The sequence below is a fragment of the Herpailurus yagouaroundi genome, unplaced genomic scaffold (genome assembly GCF_014898765.1).
Source record: "Herpailurus yagouaroundi ecotype Mexico unplaced genomic scaffold, PumYag 141, whole genome shotgun sequence".
Taxonomy (NCBI): domain Eukaryota; kingdom Metazoa; phylum Chordata; class Mammalia; order Carnivora; family Felidae; genus Herpailurus; species Herpailurus yagouaroundi.
Window position 1 is genome coordinate 14,959,255 of NW_024412396.1, and position 24,408 is coordinate 14,983,662.

At 41.4% G+C, this 24,408-nt stretch overlaps 2 protein-coding genes across 4 annotated transcripts in view; one reads left to right on the forward strand and one right to left on the reverse strand.

Annotated features, from left to right (window-relative positions):
* Positions 1-825: 825 nt before the first annotated feature.
* Positions 826-15,604, forward strand: PAX9 (paired box 9). The gene is made up of 4 exons (XM_040476981.1): positions 826-1,205; positions 1,969-2,595; positions 5,559-5,701; positions 14,708-15,604. Exons 1-4 carry the CDS (start codon positions 1,202-1,204, stop codon positions 14,957-14,959), a joined length of 1,026 nt encoding a protein of 341 aa, XP_040332915.1. The 5' UTR covers positions 826-1,201; the 3' UTR covers positions 14,960-15,604.
* Positions 15,605-15,939: 335 nt separating this feature from the next.
* The window catches only part of SLC25A21 (solute carrier family 25 member 21), a 486,164-nt gene continuing 477,695 nt past the window's right edge, over positions 15,940-24,408 (reverse strand). For 2 of the 3 annotated variants that reach the window (XM_040476978.1, XM_040476979.1), the window contains 4 exons: positions 23,294-23,475; positions 22,354-22,406; positions 18,999-19,056; positions 17,423-17,714 (listed from right to left, as the gene is read on the reverse strand). In XM_040476978.1, the coding sequence (XP_040332912.1) occupies positions 17,465-17,714; positions 18,999-19,056; positions 22,354-22,406; positions 23,294-23,475 (543 nt within the window). In that variant the 3' untranslated portion in view covers positions 17,423-17,464. Of the gene's footprint in view, positions 16,966-17,422; positions 17,715-18,998; positions 19,057-22,353; positions 22,407-23,293; positions 23,476-24,408 lie in introns of those variants that run through there. The other variant, XM_040476980.1, reaches the window with a different exon arrangement.

Sequence of the window (24,408 nt, forward strand, 5' to 3'; positions counted from 1 at the left end):
AGTGAAAATTCAGAAGTAGGCTGCCCCGCAGGGCCTCTGGTAACTAAACAGAAGACCGGGGGATTACTTGTATGTGCAGTCTCAGTGTTCAACTTTCTTGGGACCGAGTCTTTTTGATTAAACCTTTCACTGGTGGGGGGATGCCAGCAGACCTTGGCATCAGGTACCAGCAGACCAGTATCGCGGCTGAGCTCTGTGGTGTGCTGGCCTCCAAGGAGAGTGCCCCTCGCACAGGCAATCGTCAACCCCTTGTGCGTAAGTTCTCGGCGCACCGCGCACGGCCCGGGACTGGAGCCTGTGTGGCTACGGTTTGGCCCCGCGCTTCTGGATGAACCCATCAGAGGCTGCGTTAGGAGGCTAGTCACGGAGACAGAAGAAGGGTCTCCACCTGGCGGTCGCAGTGGCCCCCATCTCCGGCTCGGTCTCTCCTAAACCTCCTGGTCTTTCCGAGGGGCCTACCATCTCACACCTGTGCTCTCGCCACCTGGCATAGGCTGGAGTGAGGTAGCCCCTGCTGGTAATAGGTTCTTCTCCAGACAGCCCCTGGAGGCCCGCATGACGGGCAATTCTAAGAACCACTGCCCCTCGTAACGGTGGCCCCCCACCTCCCACCTGGAGTTTTAACTTCAATTCTGAGGCATCTGTCCCTCCTCCCCTCCTAGAAGTCTCTTCAACCCCTTCTCCCTTCGAGTCTCTCAAATTCAGACCAAACGCTTTCATTTGCTTATTCAGCATTTTTATCAGCCCGATTGTGTTGTCTGTTTGCGCTGCTCCTGGGAAGGTGTCAAACTCCCATTTTCATTGTATTTAGTCATCCAGGTGCAGAGCAAGCTTGAAAGAGACAGCGGAAGGACTTTCCCGGACTGCACTGTCGCTCAGCTGGCCGCACCAATCACCACGCAGCTTGCCCTCGGACCCTCCTCTTTGAGGGCGTGTCCCTGGTGAGTGATTGACGGGGCCGCCCGGCCCAGCTCAGGCCAGCCCACGTTGCTGCTTAGATTGAAATGCAGAACTCTAGCCTCTTTCATCGGGGCACAGACTTCCTTTTACTCCTTCCTTTTGCACTCTCGCCGCCTCCTCCCGGGAAGAAGTGGAGGCACCGGCGGCCCGGGGCAGCGACGAGCCGGGCCACTGAGGCTGTGCGAAAAGTTACTTTTTGGGAGTGCGGAACTGGGGCCCCGTTGGTGTACTGCTCGGAGCAATGGGTGAGTGGCGGCGGGGGACGCTGTCAGAGCCGGGAAGGGAGGGAGGGAACCACAGGGTGTGGGTGGGAGGGTGGGAGAGCGAGGGCGCGCACCACTGAGCGCTCACACTCTTATTGACTTTGCTCGTGTTTCTACAAGTTGTTAGGAACACGCTAAGGGTCAGGGCGCACAGCAGTTCAGTCTGAACGCTGGCTACTGGGTTGCTGTTGATGCCATTTTCTGATTTTAAAAGAAGGGAGCGGTGGCATCAGCAAGCTCCGCAGTCTTGGTGGAGGACCAAGTTTTGTCTCACGTAGACTCACACACTCAGAACGTGAGGGGAAAAAAACCCAAATAAACTGTAGTTTCTTCTAGACCTTGTCTAATCGCGCGGGTCTCCAGGCGGGGCGCTGGGGCTCAAGGGGTAGCGGCCCAAAGACTTTAGCGCCGAGAAGGCGAGAAGGAGCCTGTTGCAGGCGTCAAGACCCATCTCCTTGCCCGCTTCGGAGACTTTTGAACACTTGGAGCGGCCCTGTGTCCCACCACTTTGTTTGCTTGTAGTGGCCGCAGGCACCACCGGAATGGGGGGGGGGGTCCCACTCGACCTTAGTGGTTTGGGGCCACTGGGCGAGACTCGGGGACAATAGGGTTTGGGAAAAGCCCAGGTCCCTAGTCCGGGGTGGGTGCATCCGCCCTGCCTTCTTATGCGGGCGGAGGCCGAGTGGTAAACGGCTGTCCCAAACTCCCGGTGCGTGTCCCCGCGCGCCGTGTGTTCGTTTTGCAGAGCCAGCCTTTGGGGAGGTGAACCAGCTGGGAGGAGTATTCGTGAACGGGAGGCCGCTGCCCAACGCCATCCGGCTTCGTATCGTGGAACTGGCCCAACTGGGCATCAGACCGTGTGACATCAGCCGCCAGCTACGGGTCTCGCACGGCTGCGTCAGCAAGATTCTGGCGCGCTACAACGAGACAGGCTCGATCTTGCCAGGAGCCATTGGGGGCAGCAAACCCCGAGTTACCACCCCCACCGTGGTGAAACACATCCGGACCTACAAGCAAAGGGACCCTGGCATCTTTGCTTGGGAAATCCGGGACCGCCTGCTGGCGGACGGCGTGTGCGACAAGTACAACGTGCCCTCGGTGAGCTCCATCAGCCGCATCCTGCGCAACAAGATCGGCAACTTGGCTCAACAGGGTCATTACGACTCCTACAAGCAGCACCAGCCGGCGCCGCAGCCGGCTCTGCCCTATAACCACATCTACTCGTACCCCAGCCCCATCACGGCGGCCGCAGCTAAGGTGCCCACGCCGCCCGGGGTGCCAGCCATCCCCGGCTCGGTGGCCATGCCCCGTACCTGGCCCTCCTCCCATTCCGTCACCGATATCCTGGGCATTCGCTCCATCACCGACCAAGGTAAGGGCTCACGGGCCGGATGTGTGGACGTTGCAGAGTCTAACTCTACACCCTCGCTGGTGTCTCGGTATCTGCGGCCTCCGAGCCCGCGTCTATCCCACCACCTGAGGCTTTTTCCTTTCGAAACTATGGAGTCCTCCCAGGGGGGTGTCCTGATCTCATTAACTTGAAATTCATGCCCTCCGTTTCCTTGCCACACACAGTCTCCTGCCTCATCTCAAACTACCAGACCCATAACATCCCCCCATCCCCAACACATGGTTCGCATTTTCCACCCTCCCCCGCCTCTCTCGCCGCTGCTGCCTCAGACCCGCTCGCTCACTTGGAGAGCGTGGCCCGGGTTGGACTGGGGCTCAGCCCGGGAGGACTGAGCGGGCGTGGGGCTGCCGGTTGCAGACACCGCTGCGGGCAGCTTGTTTGGGGATCAGATGCGGCCGCGAGGAGTTGGGCACCCTGTGGAAATTGCAGTATTCTTGGATTCTGGCAATCAGGCCAAATTTGCTCAGGCAGGAAGTTCAAATGTCACCTAATTGGTTTCATTCTTATGCTTCACTTCATTTTCCTCGGAAACTGAGGTCCCGAAGTTACTACTAGTAACTTGCATGTTACTGCATTGCTCATTCTGGGACTAATTTTCTGCTTTATTTCTCTCTCTCCCTTTTTTTCCAAGCGCCCCCCACCCTGGCCTTTACCTTAACAGACTTCACTATTTGTATCTTAGGAAGTAGCACCAACCACCGTTGTGATGGAGACAAAATGCGTGGTGATTCCATCTTGTCCTCTCTCTTTCCCCCTTTCCCCACGCCTGCGGCTTCTCTTTAGTGTCTCCTGGTCCCGGGAAATGCCAGTGGGTATCTAGTACTTGCACGTTTTCAGCGTTCTCTTCCTTTCTCACCCTTGACCTTGTGGTGTCCCCAGTGTCTTTTCTGGTTGGGAAGAAGGATTCCCCGAGCACCCCCCCCCCCCCCAGCTCAGTAGGCTTCTGCAGACCAGAGTTTGTTTTCTTTTACTTCATAGTTAAACAAAACAATACAACAACAACAAGAAAAACCAGCATTAGCTTCTTTCTTGGGAGGGGTAAAAAGTCAAAATGTCCTAGATGCAGAATTAAAATAATACAGAGATAAGAGCCTACCTTTTAAATTTGTTGGCCAAAAGTTTAAAAAGCACAGAAGAAAAATTAAATAGGATGGGGGGGGATAGTTCCTTTAATTATTTCTTGTCTTTCTCTGTTGTCACCACATTGGCACAATTATCTTTTTAAGTAATTAAAGCAGAGCCTGATTTCTCATATTCTTGTTTTCTGACTGTCAATTTACAAGATCCTTCTAAGGAGCTCAGTTTTGTCTTATTCGGGGCTGGTTGGAGCTTTAGTTGGAGAGAGTTTGCCCTTGATTTATAGGATAAACTGACCTCAGTGACATTTAAAGGAAGCTCCTGTTCATGGGAAAGTGTGAGATCAGCAGAAATGGGGGCTCACAGGGGGATCTCAATTTCTTAAGATAACTTCAGGCTTGTGCCCACCGATTGCCTTTTGTCTGGGAAGGCAAAGAGAGACTGGCAGTTCTGTGCCAAAACACGGTTTCCTGGTGCAAATTGGAACACAATCTAATCCTTTGGAAAGGAGGAGGAATAGTTAAAAAAAAAAAAAAAAGACTGACAGATTTGAAAAGACAACTGTTCTTCCCCAGGGATCCTACAATCAGACCAAATATCAGTTGGAAAAGTAATGGAGTATATGGAGAGGAGCAACTGTTCGTTCTAGATGTTGATTCTGGATGCCAGCTTTAAACATGTTTTCTGACAAATCCATGAACATAAGATGATTATTTCTATAAGTGATCACTTCTACAAAATGATTGCTCCTTCAAAGCACTGTGTCAGATGGAAGTATTTAAAATCAAGTTGTAGTGGCTTTATCAAACTTCAGTCCTCCACCCATAGGTCCCAAAGACAAAAACACATTGCTCATAGTCTTCAAATATCTCTTCTTTAAAACTGTAGTTGGCCATTCAAAGATGGCAGTGGTTTAATAGGCACACCTTTAGGTATTGTGGTAATCATTTTACAGTGTATAATTTTCTTTGTTTCTCTATTAAGAACATAAAGGATAACTGATGGTTTTACTCCTTTCAAAATACTTAATTCTACCTTCATTTTCTTAACTTTTTATTTCATTAAAAAAAAATCCACCCTCTCTCTATAACCTTACCACTGTCACTGGTGGCATTTACAGGGGTAATTGTAATATTTATTTTCTGAGTCATATGCACATAACCTCACATATTTAACATGTAGACATAGAGCATCAAGGGTAGTCACACATAAGTTAGGCACACACAAGACAGAAACTATGCATGTATATTTTGCATGTGCATTGTGGCCATCACGTAGTTATTTGCTTGCAAAGGACTTTACAGGTCTTTTGTCTCATCTATCCACCTAAGTACTAGATCCCCACAGCACAGTGAGCATTTTTCTAGATGTCTCTGAGCAGGAGCACAGGCCAAGGACGGTTAGGCCAAGGACGCTCCTCTCTCCCTTTTCAGTCTGCGCCAGTCCCAGTGTTCGTCAATCCCGAGTCAACCCTGGGTTACGATTGGGATGAACAGCTTCACGTGTTCTTTCCCTAATTTGGGAAAACTCCCAGGTTCTTTCCATTCGATTCCTCGGGGGAGCGAGCAGGGCGGGGGGAGGAGAAAATCAAAGGCTTTTGAAAAAGGGAGAAAAAGAAACCTTCCCGCAGGCCTCGGTGAAAGAGCTCGGAGAGGCCTACTCTGAGCGAGTCAGTGTCGCGGGGCCCTGGGCTGAAAGCCGGCGAGGCCGCGCCTGGGACCAGCGCCCCCGGGAGGCCGAGGGCAGGGGTCGGAGCCCTGGAGCTCGCGGGTCGCGGTTTCAGGCCGCGTCTCAGGCCGGGGTGCGCGGGTTGGAGCCCCAGCTTGACGCCTTCTCGTCCTCCCCAGGAGTGAGCGACAGCTCCCCCTACCACAGCCCCAAGGTGGAGGAGTGGAGCAGCCTGGGCCGTAACAACTTCGCCGCCGCCGCCCCCCACGCGGTGAACGGGCTGGAGAAGGGAGCTCTGGAGCAGGAAGCCAAGTACGGTCAGGTGAGAAGGCGAGGGCCCCGCCGGGTGGGCCGCGGTGGCCGCGGGGGTTTGGGCGACGCAGGACCCAGTTCTTTCTGGGCCTCGACCGAGGGCAAGCCCGGGCCGACCGGCGGTCACGGTTGGGTGAGGCGGGACGGAGGCCGGGACCTTGCAGGGCGGAGTTGAGCCACGACCCCCCGCCGCGGGCTCGAGGGCCTGGGGCGGTGGAAACGCCTCCAGGCCTGTTTCGCCTCTGCAGGCGCGGCCCCCGAAGCCCAATCTGCTGCTCGCACTGGGAATAGTAACCCAAGGAAGGCGCTTCCGAGGGGCCGGGAGAGCGGCCTGGGTTCTCTGAGCGGCGCCGGCGCGGGCTGCCTGCAACGCCCGCGAAGCGCAGGCCGGGAGTCGGGGCCTGCGGGCTGGTGGGCTGCGGGGTCCCCACGCTCGCGCGTGTCTCGTACGGCGGCTCCCTGAAAACACGCCGGCGTAGCCTGCCCTGTGATCGTTCGGAGAGGGCAACCAGATAAACCTAATAAAGTTACCATTTCCAGATTAAGGGTCACGTTGTAATCTCCCAAGGGAGGTTTGTGAGAAAACCTCAAATTATACGGACTGGCTGTGGACCGTTTAATTTTTCTTTCCCTCTGTCCCTCCCCCGACTCTGCAAAAAGAAAAATTAAAACACTCGTGTTCTCCCGCCCCCCTCCCCCACCCGGAAAAAATTAAGCAACCACCACCACTGACGCCCTAGAGGTTTGAGTCTAAACTCATCACCAAGTTGGAGTCAGGAGTTCAAAGCCCCGAAAAGCAAGCAAGCAAACAAACAAACACGGACCTTAAAGCAGCTTAAGGTTTCATTGAGCGGGTCTGGGTAGATTTGCAAGGTTCTTAACGCCAAACTCCAGTTCCGAAGCCCCCAAATACCCAGTTTTCGTTTTATTATTTTGAAGTCCTAAAACTCCTAATGTTTTAGCTGTCAAAAAGCAGCGTTTTATGTGATATGTAACTTGTTGCTTTTATTCACTTGGGAAGAAAAAAAAATCCTAATTCTCATTTTCTCAAACGCCATTTCCACTTCCTTTTCTCTCTCTGTTTTGTTAAAAGAGACTCATATACGTATTAGTTCTCCCGTGACAAAGATCCTCGAAAATAGCAAAGAAAGAGTCCCTTTCCCGTATCTGTTTCTACTGTAAAGAATGTCATGGAGAAATTATACGAAAGTTTGTCGTTTTCTTTTTAAAAAGCTCCTTATCATAAAGAAGATGCAGTAGGTACAGCGGTTAGGAGCTCCGATCTTCTGGCACCACTGCCACTTAAGCAAGTGATTTTAGCGCCTCCATTTTTTCATCTGTAAAACGGGGAAATAATAGTCCCAACCTCAAGATTCAATGAGATAATGCAGTCGTAAGGCGCACAGTAAACCTCCATTAAAAGTTGCCAGTGGTTATACATGGCGGTTTAGAGATGGTCTTCCAAAAACAAGCGATTTTGAGGGGTGGGGGTGTGTGAGCATATACTTTGGAGAGTTCATAGTCAAAAAGTGTCAAGGCGTGTTGTTACAAACAATAGAAGGAGTGTATTTAAAGCATCCAGCATAGTAGCTCGCGTTTAATAGGTGCTCAGTAGTTTTTATTAGGTCATCATTTGTTGGAATAACATCGTGAAGTATAGAGTTGAAAAATAGTTTTTCTCACATATAGTTGATAAACCCAGTTTACATATAAAGCAATGTCTTAATTCAAAAATCTTTGATTCATTTTTTTCCTCCCTTGAATTATATAGATCTAGTGTTTATACTCATTTAGAAATGGTTAATTTACACACATACTTCAAACAGACCACTTTAAAATAAAAATAGAACTGATTCAAAAAATCTGTATATTCTGAACATGAAAGCTGATTACATTTTATACGCTGATTATTACTGAATTATATTTATAAAAGCAAGTAAATTAAAGACATAAGTGGCTAAATAAGCATTGTTCGAAGTACCTAAGAGAACAAGTTCAATTTTTTTCCAGAAGAAAAAGACATTTATATCAAACTTAAATTTGGAAACTTCTTAATTGCAGGATGCTAATCTTCTGTATTATCATGTGGTAATATAATTCAGTTGATGTAAAATTTCAAAACTTCAGAAGTTTCTAAGTACAATTAAATCAGTGGTTATTATAATGATCAAAATAGTGCTTAATGATGAAGGTGTGCTAAGTAGGTAGAGAAATTTAGGCTGTGTCATTTTGGGAACAGTTTTGAACTTGGACATTTGATTTCCTGGAGGGTAAAATTCTACACTAATACTTGCTCATAAACAAAAAAGCAACGGTAAGGTGTGTTGTGTGTGTGTGTGTGTGTGTGTGGTGTGTGTGTATGCATTTCCCTCGCCAATATTCAAAGAGCAGCTTTATTTTTAAGTTATTTTTCAAAATGTTATCAGCATAAGTGTATTTTAAAAACCAAAATGTAAACTCAGGTAACATTTTTCTATTTGTGTAATGAACAAAATTTGAAAGTTTTTGGCAAAAAATTCTCAAAAATTATGCACATAATACTTTCAGGGCACTTATAATTTTTATTAAATAGTGCAATATTATATGACTCAAGTTTCATTTTAGTACATAAAGGAGGAAATTGAGAATTCAGAATCATAGGATTTAGAGCATAGTCTTTTCCCAGAAGACACCTGTAAAATTACTAAAGGGACTGAATTGACAACTGATTGTAGGTACTAGTGATTACCGTAATCTAGAGTTTCTATTTTCAGCTTAAACTACAAGAAAGGATGCCTGATCGCTAGTAATTAGAACCTTATGCACATTTCAGCTATATACACACCTATCTTTTGTTTTTAAACCACTAATTTAGAGTACTCAAACTTGTCTTACTCATTAAGATGAAGTCAATACTTTATATTACCATTTAGAAGTCGTTATTGTCTACCCTTGAGAATAGAAGAAAAAATATTTGTTTTGGCTTTTTTCACCTGCATTTAATATTGGGCTAGAAATCTTTAATCTCTTCTAATTCTGAATGGCAACAATGTTCTTTGGTTCCTAATGGCTGGTTCTGTTCTGTTAAAACAGAAAACCTTTACTGAATGCAGTTGCATGGCAAAAAAAAGGGGGGGGGGCTTTGGAATATATCTGCCCTTTTATATGGTCCTTAGTGAATTAATGCATTTTATTTAAACAGTTTATAAATAGTTGTATAGTTCTTGAAAAATTTTCTACAATTGGGCATACTTTCTCAGAAAAAAATATGTTGTATATCTGGTACTCTAACTGAAGTAATCTGAATGTTAGATTTATAAGCTTTGCGTATCTTCAGTTTTGGTTAGTGTAGGTTAACTCAGACAGCAAGATTAATGTAACATTAGCTACAAATCGAGATGTCAGGAATGAGGAAAAATCCTTACATACTTGAACTTAAAAAGTTAAGAGTTAAACAAGCTGTGAAAATGGTTGGATTTGGAGACATAAATTAATCTGAAATTCTTACGAAGCATTAAATTGTATATTGTATTAGAAATATAGTATTTCAGAATCCTGAATATAACTTTCTAGTACATTATTTTAAACACCGGTTGTCCTTGTAGACATACTGTTCTCATGAAAATATAAATGAAGTTGCACTGGATTTTTCAACATATGAAATAAAGTTAATTTTATGTTAAGTAATGGATAATTTTGCAGAGAATCAAAATGTAGGCAAATGCCAGTAGAAAGTGTTTGAAATTCATGATGTTGTCTATTATGGAAAACATTCCTCAACCTGGGTAGCTTTTAACTATTAGTGTCTTAAAACAAGATTAATGATGTAGCAGTAAAATGTGTCATATAAAATACAAAAAAAAAAGTAACTTAAATTTTTTTCATGTCTACCTTAATTTTAATATTTTGGAAATATAGAATTTAGGGAAAAATTTTAAATAGCAGCTTTCCATTACCTAGAGACATTTAGATCTGCAATGTGATAACTAAGCATAATTAAGATCTTTTTGGGTGAATGTTGAAACCATATTTACAACCATCATTTCATTTTATCAGATTTGTTTTACTAGGTTATTGCATAATGAATTAAGAACGGTAGAACAACAGTCAAACAAAGATTACACCCAGAAGAGCAAGAAAATCTTGTTTATTTTCAGATCTGAAACTTTTTCTTGCTTATGTTATGGAGGCTGAAATTCTAGGTGAAGCACATCTCTATTTGTGGCTAAATCTACTTTACTATAAAGCCAAAGTAAACTCATTTTATAATAAGGGGAGGACCAGGTAGAACTGATGAGTGGATGAAAGATTGTGGGTAGAGGATTGGGCGCTGCTGTTTGCATTTTCTTCAAGGGAGAAAATGTTGAGTAGACAATTCTCAGAATGTGAAGACTACTGTCTATCACTTCTAATTGCCAGACAGTTGTCATACCAGTCTCCCCCCTCCCCCCACTCCCTCCTCCCACCATGGTCAAAAGCATTTGGATCTTAATGCATTTCCATTTTCGGGGGGGTGGGGGTGGTGGTGTGTGGATAAATGGAACAACCATAAATCAAATAATGAAATGGCTAGATTAGAACTTTTATTTACTTTTTTCAACAGCTTTATTCATTTTGCTTACTTAATGTATAATGCTTGTTCTGTGATCAAAAGTGACTTTTTTTTTTTAAAGCAAGAGTATCAAAAGGCTGCACTAAGGTATACAAATGGTTATGAAACACCTATGATATGGCCCATTTTATGAGGATATGAGATGATGGAGGCAAGCCCTGTTCTCAAACTATTTATAGTCTAGCTCTCTGCCAATATCGCTTCTCAATATACTAATTTAAAAGCATGTTTTTAAAAAATGGCAAATCTATGTTTCTAAAATTTTAGAACAAGTAAAATGAAAACTCACTTTTTTTCATTCAAATCTTAACTAGACATTGTATTTTATGTGTTTTTTTTTTTTCTCCCTAGACTATTTTCTTTAATACCGGTGAGATAGAATCTGTGGTTTTTTTGTTTTTTTTTTTTTTCCCCCTAATAACATTCAACAAACATTCAACTTTTTCTAGGGTATGCTGTTTGGTCTATTTTACTTTGTATTAGTAAATCTCATTGTCAAAATTAGGTGGAAGATCATTTGCTTCAGGGAGATCCTTGTATAGTTCTTTAGAGGAAAGGATTCTCATGGCTTTTATGGAAGATCCACATAAAAAAGCAGTTGATGGATTGAGGTCTTATTTATGGAATCTTTAGGTAAAGTCATTTTCAAAAATGGGATTTCCATTACATGCCCATTGCTGGGGTTTCATTTGGAAAATTTGTTTACTCTTCTCTGGGGATTCCATATGTTGGTTGATTTATAAATCATATTTACAATCCAATTAAATAGAGTAATTTAGCATGTTTGCTCCCACTATATTTATGGTGTACATTTGGTAGTCTCTACTCAGCCTAACTAGCTTTTCAGATTAATTACATGCCCTTCACTGAAAACATTAAACAGATTTGGGACGTTTAAGTCATGTGCTCTTTTACTGGAAAGAATAAACAAACATCAATGCTACCTGTAGTTGTTTTCCTTTGTGGTGGAAAATTTTACTCATTCAGTGATTGCTTCATAAATAACAATTACTTTACCCAGTAGAGATTTATATCTTTTGCCAACATCATATTTCAGAATTAATATGAGAAAATTGATGTGTTTATTGAGTCACTAGAATGAATAGTGAAGGTGGCAGGCACATTTTAAAGTGTGTTTGTCATCTCGTTTATGCTGCTTTTTCTAAATTTCTAAATCTGAACTTTACAAGTGAGAAGGAAAGTTGAGACAAAACTTTTTCACCCCAAATCTGGGTCATAATTTAACCTGAGGGAAAGCAAAGAGCTATTTTTATACTGTTTAAAGATTTCTGTTTTTTTTCTTTTCTCTTAAGCAAATACTTAAAAAAACTTTTTTAAATATAATTTGACAACTTGGTTTCCATGCAGCACCCAGTGCTCATCCCAACAAGTGCCCTCCTCAGTGCCCATCACCTACTTTCTCACTTTAGCCTCCTCTTGCCTTTTTTCTAACAAGACGAGGAGCTCAAACCTCCCTGAGCTTCCCTTCTTATTCATCCTTTCTGCAGTACAGAGGGACTGCATCACTAAAATGATACTAAATATGTTGTGGATTTTAGAAAACTTTGAAATACTTAAGTCACCAAATTTGTGTTATTAAGTATGAGAAATTGGACAAATATGGAACAAATTAGTAGTGTTTATGCCCAACAAACAAATGTAGTCACAGAATAAGTAAGGCACCTGAAGGTAGCAAAGGCCTAAATCCAGTGTTCTTCCTCCCCTAAATCCCAGGAGCATTATCTGAGATAATCTCAGGAGGGATGTTTCTGGGAAAAAAGAAATGGGTCTACCTAAGGGGATGGTAGACATTGCAAGACAACAGCTGAAGAGCCCCCAAATAAAGGGGGCACATCACAGAGCAATGGCTCTAAGGGCAAGGATGTAAAGGGAAGATGGTGAAGCAAGTGTTTCAGAGATAACTATAATTCTGGATGATAGAAAAAATGCAAAGAAAAAAGAATGGGTAGGAAAAATTTGGCTGTCATGAAAAATAAAATTTATCAACACATTTTTTGGCTAACTAGAGCACTGTTTCTGTCATGTATAACATTAAGTAGTTTAGCCTTATGTACTTGTAAAATGTTGAGCAAAGGTTTTCACTGTTTTAAAAGTAATTTTAACCTTATTTTATGATCTTGACATGGTAAACAGGATAAAAAATTAATCTAGAATGGAAGAGGCTAATACAAATGCAAATACCTTTCTATAACTGGATCAGAATGATTCCTTTCAAAACTAATTGGTCATGGGTTATTGGGAAAATCCTACATGAACATGATTGGAACTATAATCTCTATGCAATGCTAGATTTCTTCTACAATTTGATAGCTATCTTCATACTCATCTGCTGAGAGCCTTAGAGTGTGTCTCCTTTGAACCATTCTCTGATAAGCCATCCTCAGAAAGGGGGAAATAGTTTTGTTTTGTTTTTTTCAGAAGCTAAGAAACAGAATGAGGGTCAAACAATGAAAATAGGGTTCTAGAAGAAGAAAGAATCTTTTACAAGATGTTATATCAAAAGATGCTCTAGTTTGAGATTAAATTGTGTTTGTTCTTTAAATGTCCTGGCAAAGCAGGAAAAGATTTGCTACAGAGGATCCTGTGTCAGGCAGGGGTGATAACTTGTTTTTAACACATGACCATTGATTTGCCAATTGGCCCAGGGTAAATGGCTAAATTCCTTAATCTACATTCTTGTGTATAAAAAGAGGATAAGGATTTCGTTTATATTTTAAAGTGATGTGCAATGATTTCTTTGTTAAAAATAGAGCACCATCCTATAGGACCCTTGAAATACGTTTTAATTTCAATTGAAATCAAATTAAATGAAAGTAATATTGTGTTGTAATCATTATATATTATCTTGCCATTATTATAAACCCAGTAGTTTATAATGAGTTACAATTCACCAATCTTCATTATTCCATAAACGATGTTAGCTATTTCTTGGTGCCTGGGACATAGGGCATATTCAAGAAACCTTAGTTTCCTTTCCCCTTCCTCATTTTTCAAAGAACAGGCACTTTGACAAACAGAACAGGACCTGTGTGTTCTAACAGACCAAGTACACAAGGTTAACCCCTCTACTTTTATTCTTATCTTGTCAGAAACCCATGAGCAGTGTTAAATCATACCCATGTGTTTATTCTATCCCATGTATTACTCTAAATGGAGAAAATCATTTTTGAGAGCCCACCATTGCATTGTCATAGATGTGGAAGTGAAAATAACAATCAAATGAATTAGGAAACAATTTCTATGTTGTAATTGAATTAGAAAAAGTATCTAACACAAGTCTGCTCTTTTCTTACCTCTAAGGATTGAATCGGTTTTACTACTAGTAATTATATTATACATTTACTCTCATTAGGAAATATGTTGATGTATGAATTCATTCACATCTCTGCCAGGAAACAAGTTTACTCTTTATTTCTAAATAATGTAGAAATTGAGGGGGGAAAACGTTACTTGAGATACCAAGTGGTCATGCCAGAATCAGGATAGGAAATTGGGGTGTTTTTATTGTTGTTAATAGTAACGATACCAACAGTAACTTATTGGATGCCAAGAGAACACTGGTTTCTAGACAGAGCTCCTTGCCTGGGCTGCTGCATTTTGTTTGCAAACTAGGATTTTACATTTAAATTCCTTTCAAGAGACTTACCGATGTGGCTTTTAAAAACTCATGTCACAGGACCCCAAAACTCTGCAAACCAATATTCCAATTTCAAAACCACACATATGCAGTTCTTTTATATTCCAATAGACAGTTTTCTTGTTGATAAAATAGCTCTGGAAAAAAATATCCCCAATCTTCATTTAAGAACCCTTATAAGACAACTGCCTGATTTTGCATGTCCTTTGTCCAACAGGCATTTTCAACATGACCTTTTAAAATACGGCCCATGTTTTATTTAACAAAGGTTGTGCTCATTTTGAGAGTCTGGAGTGACAGCCTACACTCCGTGCCCTTCTTTACTGGAAATGAAAGCTACGCCAACCAGGCCCTTCACAAATGCTTCAACAAAAGAGCCAAACAAAACCCAAGTACGGGGAAGGTTGACAAAGGCATCCGGATAGCCGAACAGCTTCTGAGAGTATTTAATCACCATTAATTCTTTCCTCACCCTGTATTTGCTTCCTATAATTCCAAATAGCAAAGCAAGTACTATGAATTTTCTTGTTGTAGCCTCCTCAAAGCCTTTGTGGAAAGAATGATATCCTGTTTTTTGGGCCTTATGTTTAAGCAGCAAGACTGTGAATGCATTTAGAATATAAAGATCAGATCTAAAAAAATCAGAAATTAGAGTCAGAATATTGCTTCTACGCGAGGAACTTACATTCTGCCTCTTTCTGCAAACCCGTGAAATGTCAACTACTACAATGTAATTATTTTCACCTCTTCTCTCTTCCTACTCTTAGGCACCAAATGGTCTACCAGCTGTAAGCAGTTTTGTGTCAGCGTCCAGCATGGCTCCTTATCCGACCCCGGCCCAAGTGTCGCCTTACATGACCTACAGCGCCGCTCCTTCCGGTTATGTGGCTGGACACGGGTGGCAACATGCCAGCGGCACCCCACTTTCCCCCCACAACTGTGACATTCCCGCATCGCTGGCGTTCAAGGGAATGCCAGCCAGAGAAGGTAGTCACTCTGTCACGGCTTCTGCACTCTGATGGGAGATTCTGTCCGCGGCAGCCTCACCCGGGTCTCCCCTCAGCACGCCCTCCCCCTCTCCCCTGGTCTCGGATCCCACCCCTCCCGCCCCCAAAGCTGGCTTTAAGGACTCACATCGTTTGTGCCGATGACACTTAAATATTTCTTGCCATAACTTCTCTCTTGCAGAAACCTGACATGACTTTAGGATTTGAAAACAAAAGCAATCTTAAGGATTGAATGAGACATTTGTGTTGCCCACACGCTGTTTTAACGTAGCAAAGAAACCTGCACCCCTCAAAGGGCTTAAGGAACTTTTAAAACTAGTCTTTGGTAAAACCACATGTGTATATTTATTCTAAATCAACCTGAACTTTTGAAACGTGCAATTGTTGAGATTTTGCAAAACCAATAAAGGAAAACACATACAGAAAAAAGTTACGCTGCACCCTCTAATCAAATAAGGTGACCAAGTAAGTTTAAATTCATCATTAGGAAACTAATCAATAATTGACTTGAGTGATGCTTTGTTTATTTTTAAGAGATAACGTATTTTGTTGGAAAATATGTATAACAAGCCGTATCTGAATTTAGCTCCTCCTGATGTTTTTACTGGGTTCCAAATACAGTGATGTTTATATTTTCTGTTAGTTTGTAAATAGGGACTCTGGATGGTGCATTTGTGTTTTCATTCCATGGGATACCCCCCCCCCCCCCCCCCCCAATCTATTTTTTTCTCTCTTTTTGTAAAGGTGACTTTCTGGCAACGTCTTTGTCTCTGTTTGGTGGTGGGCTCCTGGACCTGGACTTGCCCCAAATTTTGTGTGTGCAGTGAAGGCTTCAACATCTTATGAAGGACATTTTCTTTCTACAGCAGAGGACTCAAAAACAGATTAAACAAGCCAGTCTCCCATTTTGTATCCTAATCAAACAACACACATGCCAAGCATATAAAGACATGAGGGTGGAAAATATCTGAATAAGAAGGCTTTAAAGGAAGTCACTTAGAAACTTAAGTTTAATGTGAAATGCTTTGCAAAGACACTTAAAATGAACTTTATGTTAAGAAAACCACTGTGAAACTAAATTGTACTGTTATTGTTGGCTTACCTGTGTGTTCAGCAATCTCAGCCCAAAATTATGTTGTAATTTAAAGAAAGTGGAAAATTCTGCTCTAGTGAATGTAAAAATGGCTTGCTGTGAAGTTTACATTGTTGTACAGAAGCATGTTTCACATGTAGGTAAACTGGTGGTGGTATTAGAAATACAAATGCTATTTAATTTTTTAAAATTCCCTTTATTCATTTCTGCAGTTAAAGGACCTAGTTTAGCCAGTAAGTCTTTCTAGACCAATTCTGTTTTCACTTTAATGTTAATAGTAGAGCTGTGGGGTGTGTATGAGAGAGAGTGTGTGTGTGTGTGAGTGAGGTGTCGTGTTTTAAAACAATTGCTTTTCTTGGGTATAATTCTACATTTTTTCTTTTCTGTTTAGAAAGTTCTTCCTGCTTGGGATATAGGCTTGAAACTACGTTTTAAAAACATTGGTACAATTCATCTATTGGAAAATTAATATATTATGGGGGTTTTTTTTTTGGCATTCTGTGCAATAACTAAAAGGGCACATCACTAGATAATGGATGTTAAAGATGCATTCGGTTAGGTGATCTTGGTTTCTTCCTCTCTGTGCTGTGCACAGTCCACATGGCAACCCAGTTCCGTCACATCGGTTTCATGGCTTCATTTAAAAAACTCAGATGGCTAGAGGAACTAGGTTTTCAGATCACTAGCATATAAACAGTAAGCAGATTTCTGACACACAAGTTACATTCAAAGAACTGCTTTTTTTTCCAACTACAGATATCTTAGAGGGCTTTGAACTGCATTTATTTCTAAAGCAACCGAAATTCAGTGCTACAAACAGAGGATTATAACTTCAGGAGAAGAATAAGCAGAAGGAGATGAACTCTCAGGGCCATAGTCTTCCTTTGATCTTGTAAAACTCCTATTGACATCTGGAGTTCCCAGTCTGGTAAGAAAATAGACTATAAACCAAATGGAACAAAGATACCAGTCCAATATTTTGGTGAAGACTTTAAAACCATACTGTACAGGGACTCCCCTGCCATCCAGAAAAACTGACGTAAGGTACAGAATTATCCTTTATCAGATATTTTTAGGTGGCTATTAAGAGTCTTTAAAAAACTCAATTGTATGAAACACAATGAAATATTTATCTAAATTAAGAAATCTCTTGTTATTCTATTTATAATTTTTTCTGGTTCTTGTTTTTTAAAAAATCTAATATTAATGATGCCAAGATTTTTTTTTTCCTTCTCTTCTTCCCCTCAGGTCTTTTCTTAGCAACAGTGAATTCACATGGAGTAACTTAAAGACAACAGAAAGCTAGAATACAACTTGCTATTCAAAGCAAATTATGATTTAAAGCTACTCTTAAAAATAAGAGAAGGAAAATGGGAGGGGGATTGTTTAATTTTTAGACGTTATTATTATTGGCTAATGTTGACCTATTTCCTTTGTTTCTTAGGGGGTAAAAGTGTTGTTTTTAAACTGGCAAATGCACTCTTCAGAGGTCCTTTCCCATCCCATTCACAGGGAGAGGTTAAAGGTTCAATTTCATGGCCTCCATGCAGGCAGTACTCTCCCTCACAGGCCGCAATAGCATTACCTGCAAAGGATAGGATGCAGTTGTACGACAGACGCATCTTGGTTTTTTTCTTCTTTCTACTTTTAATGACCCTCTTATTGAATATTGGGCTGAAATATAAATTAAAAAACACGTTGGAAAGGATGTACAACCGAAGGCTGTGTATGTATATACAGTATGTCAAAAAGCCTTTATTTTTATACTTCAAATGCTCTAAATTAATAAAAAGTAATAATTACCATGTTATCTTTTATTTTTTATTTTCAAAATGCTTCAGTGACCTAGCCTCATGGTAGAAATAATCTTTAGTAGTAGTTAAGAATAGGTATCGTCTAGAACGTGCAGATATTTTTGTTGACGTCAGCTACTGAGGTAGCATTTCAGCAGGCAAATAAAAAATCCCGTTTGGTTCTGTCGGTGCCAAGGAGATACTTTTTGGAGTGCATGTTAGTACAGGAATCTTTGGAAATGCCAAGAACGTACTTCTATTTTGAAACATTTTTCCCTTCATAATACACATTTTAACACTGCAGATAGATGACTTCATACCAGAAGCTGTCACTTTAATAATTTGGAAATGTACTTTAAACAGTCTTTTTAAGAATGGCATAGGTAAGAGTTCTGAAAAAAGATATTTGGATGCAAACATGGCACAAATGGGCCCAAGGAGTGGTTCCAAATTGTTATTTAACATGAAACTATTTCAGCAACAAAAATTGTTTTCAAAGGGAATTATGTGAAGGAAAGTAGTTCAACATAATTTCATGTTTTCTATTTGTCCTAAAAGACTTCACATAGCATGATTTAAAAAAAAAACAGTGCCAGTAGCTTTGGGAAAGTAGATTATTACTCTAAAGAAAACCAATGGATTTAAATTTTAACATAAAATTCAATATTTTTAAAATGCCATTTTAGTGTACTTTAAAAATCTTTTCCTTGTGCCTTTTAGTTATTATTTATGGAACAATTCCTTAAAAGAATTGTTCAAATTTTGGCTTAATTTTTTTTTATGACTTTAAGCATTTCTTGATCTCTTGGGGAAAAAAGTAATTATGAATACAATGAATTTTCATTGTGAATCAGTGTGAGAGGAATACAGGTCATGAAATTTATATTGCTTTTATGAACTATATCTGATTTCTATGCTCGATTAACACACCTCATTACTTCATATTATCTTTCTTCTCACAGATTTATGGATGTGGCCAAAACTACTGTCTCAAATTGTCTAGAGATAATTTTTGGAGTATCGAAATAGATTTTCATGAATCTAGACTTCATGAATAAACTGTTTCCCCTTAATTGTACATAAGATTGTAAATTATAATTCTACAATTATCAGCTCAGTGCTGTATAGCAAATATCCATTATTTCAACACTTCATAGGTAATCACCAGTTCTCTTGAAGCCATGAATAGGTGTATTCATAAACCAGCAGCATCACTGCACCACCTAGAAAAGAAAAGAGCTGGTTTTTATCTCAAATCCTGCAAAGTAGCATCATTTTTCCCACTGGGTTTCTGGATCTGTGAAGTCCCATTAGCCTATCAAGCAGGGGCTGCTTAGACTCACCAATCTTTGGGCTCTAATATGCTGATGTAAAACTATTGTGGAAAATTCTCACAGCAAAATCAAGACCATCTTGAGTCTCCAAATACATTTTTTCCCCATGAGTTTCTGTGACTTTCAGCATTTCTCATCAGATTCTTTTTCAGGCACTCTTAATTTTTAAAAGTAAATAAATATAGACACATTTAGTCATGTAAGGGCATGTGGCTTTCCTGCAAACAAACCTTCATATTTTTCATATGTAGGCAAAGGATTTATCTTTTTCAGTCCATAATTAACATTGTCCTAGTTGCACTCAAGAAGGAACTCTCTAAGAGGGTACTTGACAGATGAGTCCAGCTTTCGCTTATAGCCTTCAGACTGGATTGCAATGTGAAAAATAGCTTCTGAATATTTTAAAATATGTGCATTACAAAATATAGCTAGCTTTCTTCCTCCTCTTGTTTTTCTTCCTCTTCTCTGCCTCATATAAATGTATCACACTTGAAAATTTGGTAGTGGGGTTTGGGTGCCATAAGACCACCATTCATCTTGAAAGAGAAGAGTTCTATAACTGGCTTCAAAGAGGCTTGCTATGTAATATGTCAACAAGAATATGATACAGAAAACTAAGCACCCAGGTTGCAGAATACCAAGAAGTCAGGAGAGGCATTTGCATGTGGATGATTTTGTGTTCTGATGCCGTAAATGGCACGTCTCCCATGCTCTTGAATATAATCTATTTATCCTCTCATGTCTGTGCGAAAAATGTGGACAGATACCCTGAGCACAACTTTAAGAAGACTTGGCTGCACGAACAGAAGATGGACTTTTGACGAAAACAACCAGCACTGGATTTTGATCTTAGTTATTTTGTACACACTGCCATCTGTGTGTGAGTGTGTTTTTTTAATCTACAGGCCACACATGTTTGTGTAACCTTATACCAAAGATAATTACCTGCCTGTAATTTTCATTTTTAACCCATGAAGATCCTCTATTAGTATACCCCTCTCAGCTGCTGTAGCCCTCTTGGTACTCTGGCAAACAAAGATGACCCACTAACACAGGGCTGTTAATACCTATGTAATTGCTGTGTTTACTCTTCTTAACTGTTCTCAGTGTAAGACAAGAACATGCAGAATTGGGTTAGTTTTCAGCCTAGTGATGTCTGGAGTTTGACCCACAGGCTTCACGATTCTCCTTTCATGGGAGGTAACTGGTTGTTAGCCACACAGAGCTGCTGAGGCTGTTATAAAAAAGGTGAGATGCTTCCCTACTACGAAGGATAAAAGTTGCAGATTTACCTTTCATTTTTCACTCTTTCTGAAAAAATCTTGTCCTTAAGTCAAATGTCACACCTTTCTACCTTTCCTTTCAAGTTGCTAGGGCTTGCATGTTCGGAGGACTTAGATGTGAGTGGGGGCCTGGTCCTTGAACGAGATTTCCAGTCATTCACAGTTGTGTTTAGCCTGGATAGTACATTCACAGCAACCCATTTCATCATATTTAACACTATATCAACTCAGGACACCTCATGCAAAAACATTTGAAAAGCCAACCAAACATTTGCAAGCCTCTAACAAACCTTGGGGTCAGATTATTTAAGAGTTTGGGATTAAGGTTCCAGTCAATTACTGTTTTAGGTTAAACTCTCCCTGATCACCACTCCTTTTAGGCCCATCGCCTCCTGAGAAAGCTGGGTTAGGGTCATTCCTGTGATTTTCTCTAATACTAGGTCTACCAGCAGGTTTTTACTGTGCGGTGAAGGGAAAACACCACATACGTGCAGACAGAGTTGCACAGAATCACCAAGATTCTTTACAATTGGCTTTGTTTTTACACACGGGCCAATGACTGACAGGAGGCAAGTCCGAATCTCAAATGTGGAGCAAAATCCATGCTTATATGACTAGACAGGCTGGGATCGATGGATTGGGAATTGTGGAAGTGTTTTCTAAATACGTGTCAGTGTGGGGGTGCCTGGCTGGCTCAGTCGGTTAAGCGTCCGACTACGGCTCAGGTCATGATCTCGCGGTTGGTGAGTTCGAGCCCTGTGTCGGACTCCGTGCTGACAGCTCGGAGCCTGGAGCCTGCTTTGGAGTCTGTGTCTCCCTCTCTCTCTGCCCCTTCCCCAGCTCACACTCTGTCTCTCCCTTAAAAAGAAATAAGCATTAAAAGAAATTTTTTTTTTTAAATATGTGAAAGTGTGAGCTGTTCATTGCCTTCAGTTTACAGACCATTGTTCTCTATCCTCACATTGGTAGAAATGCTGGTTCACTGGGCTGAGATTTGATGGTCAACATGCCTGTGTGTGACATTGGTGTTAAAAGGGAGGAATGGGAAAGGGAGAGAGGAGAGGAGCAGGTGAAGCTTCTGGGAAAGAATACTAGGATGCCTAAGCAGGTGAGTGTGGCTTGGTTAAAAAAATATGTGGGCTGGTGCATACCTCTGTCCTTACACAGAAGGTTGCTTATAACCCAAGACTATTTGCCCAGGCAGTTGGGTCTGCAGCAGTTATTTTCTCATCTATTTACATAGAGGCAGCTGACTCTCCCTGTGGGAATGGCAGCCGGCTTTATTTTGTGGGCTGGCATCCTGAGGTGAGGCCCTGAGCCAGGAGTCTCCACCATCATGCTGACAGAGGCCCAGAAGGTGAGTGCTAGGCCGCAGCACCACAGCTCCCTGGACGGTATTCACAACTCACAGGTGATTGCGAAGCCCAGTGGTTCTTGCCATTTGTGGAGGCAAGTTATCCCTCTTTTCTGTTTTTGAAATGAAGCTGAGGCAGGAACAAGAATGAACCTGGGGCACCAGGAAAGTTTTATTGGGCTGCTCCCTCACTCACTGAGAATCCTTTCCTGTAGCCAGAAGCCACTGTATGTACATCTCTGTGCTCAAACTTCAACTGGCTGTGGATCCTTTTCTATTGACTTAAGCTGGGCTTTTTGGCTTCTATCAGTCTCTAGCAAGGCCTTAAATAGTACCTTATAAACAGAGGTGGAAAACATTTTTTTTTTTTAAAGAAAACATTTCTAATGGATACCTTTAATATCTTGAATACTCCTAGACAACTTTATATCCTCAAGATTTCCATCTTTCGCAGTGTGATAAACTTAATGTGTTGCCGATAGACACAAAAAAAAAAGCGACAACAGAACAATAAAGAAGGGAGGATATAAGTAATAAAAACATCATTACCTGGTCCAAGCCTCATAATCTTGGGAAGCAGGCCTTTGTACAAAGCTAAAATCCTACAACAGGAAGGGAAAGAGCAACATTCATAACTCTGAAAAGAAAATGGGGTTGTACCTCAGCTTTATGGAGCTGCTGACGCAGCATCTACAAGAACATTTATTTGAAATTACACATATCGCAAACCAAAAATATCTGGCTATGCGTCTTCTGCAGCAAATTGGACAAAGGGAAAGAGTTAATCAATTCTTTGATGCCCAAGCTCTGCTGATCATCTCCACCAGAAATATGACTTTCATCAGTGAGATGGCTTTTGCTCTGAACACAGGTCTTACTTTCAAGACAGCTGTGTACATGGACAAAATGACTTTTGTAATCAAATTTAAAAGACCACAAACTCAGTCTGCACAAAAGGAAATATGATATAGCTTCGATCGAAATAAAATATTACTTGCTTACTTGAGAATAAGATCTGGGTGAAGAGGTATGAAGACAAATGTAAGACTCAAAAACACTAGCAGAAAAAAACCTGTACTTCACATTTTTGAAAGAAAACCCTTTGCACAGAACTCTCGTGTTTAATTCCCCCAGGAGAATATAATGAGGTGACATTTTGATTAGATTTACAGTTAGAAGACAATCACTCTCCTGCCCACACATTAGCAGGGTGTATTAGAGCATATTGTGCAAACTGACAAGCAAAAGGTTCATCTTCGCATTCTCAAACATACAGCGGACTGTAGGATGGTGGCCCGAGGTTCTTGATGGTGTCAGAACTCGTTGCCAACATTTCCTTACTGTGTTATCTCACAAAGTTTGTCATTCGTTAGAGCTTTTCCAACACACACCCAATTTCGGAGGGTTTAATGGCTCTCATCAAAATGGAAGCACAATATAGCTTTAATAATACGTGAACCCTGCACATTTATTAAAATAAGAATGTTACCCTTCTTCCTGGTAGACTGTTGCCATTGTTTTAAAACAGGTTCTGTACTTGATCTCTCCAGGAACTGGCTGAGGCCCTTGAATCCTACTTTTGGCAACATCAAAAGGGATGTTAATGACTGAGGCTATTGTGCCCGAGAGAAGACCAATCCCAAATTTTCTCAAAAACTCCAAGGTTGGATCCTAAAAGAAAAGAAGAATAAAATAACAGAAAGGGAAGCGGAAGCCCCTAAATTGGCTCAACACTATAAAGCAATATGTATTTAAGCAGAGCATTGCACTCCCCGGCACCCTCCTGTTATTCCAGCGGAACACATTAGGATTTCCTAGGCTGGAACTTGTTTTCTTGACAATCCCATTGGCTATGTTTTTACACATGGTCTAAATTGCTGAAGTACACATTTCCTCACACAGGATTTATAAACACAGTTCATAAAGAAAGACTGGTATGGCATATGGGGATGATTTGTATAATTGGGCTTCACAATGTACTTAGTATTACTGTATCAAAACAGGAGAAATCCAAGCACACTATTAGCTAATTGGCCAGAATATTTTACAAATGACAGCAACTTCCACCATGAAGCCTACTAAAATGCTCATTTGTGTGTGGACCCCCAAATGTTAAATTAAATCAAGGCTACTCTTGGTCTGCTGCTATTCCCCTCCAGGTTTTTTGCATTTATTTTCACGTGTAGCTGATCCACTGTACTGAGAAGTGCTAGCTTCCTGTTATTAACAAACCAACTTGGGGAGGCTGCAAAACAGCCTGTGACATTCTGTGCATTATAAACAGTAGTAAGTCACTGGACTAATTGGCTGAAGAATTTACAACCTATTGTTCCTGAGTTATTCTTCCTTCGTGGCAAAGGAAGAGAAGGAGAGAGAGAGGCACAGAGAAGGTGGTGGGGAGAGAGAAGAGACAGAGAGAGAGAGAGAGAGAGAGAGGGAGGAGAGGGAGATGGAGAGAGAGAAATTTCTCCTATTTGAATTTAGGTCCTCTACTTTGGTCAGATTTGATTTTCTACCCTCCTGCTCTGCTTTCTGACATCAAAGTATTTAATTAGGTCTTATGTGGGAGTCACTTTCCTTCAGCCTATTTTTGTGCCCAGTGAG

Coding starts and splice junctions, on each gene's coding strand:
- PAX9 (XM_040476981.1), top strand. Junction 2,596..5,558: donor TCGCTCCATCACCGACCAAG/GTAAGGGCTCAC, acceptor CGTCCTCCCCAG/GAGTGAGCGACAGCTCCCCC. Junction 5,702..14,707: donor AGGAAGCCAAGTACGGTCAG/GTGAGAAGGCGA, acceptor TCCTACTCTTAG/GCACCAAATGGTCTACCAGC.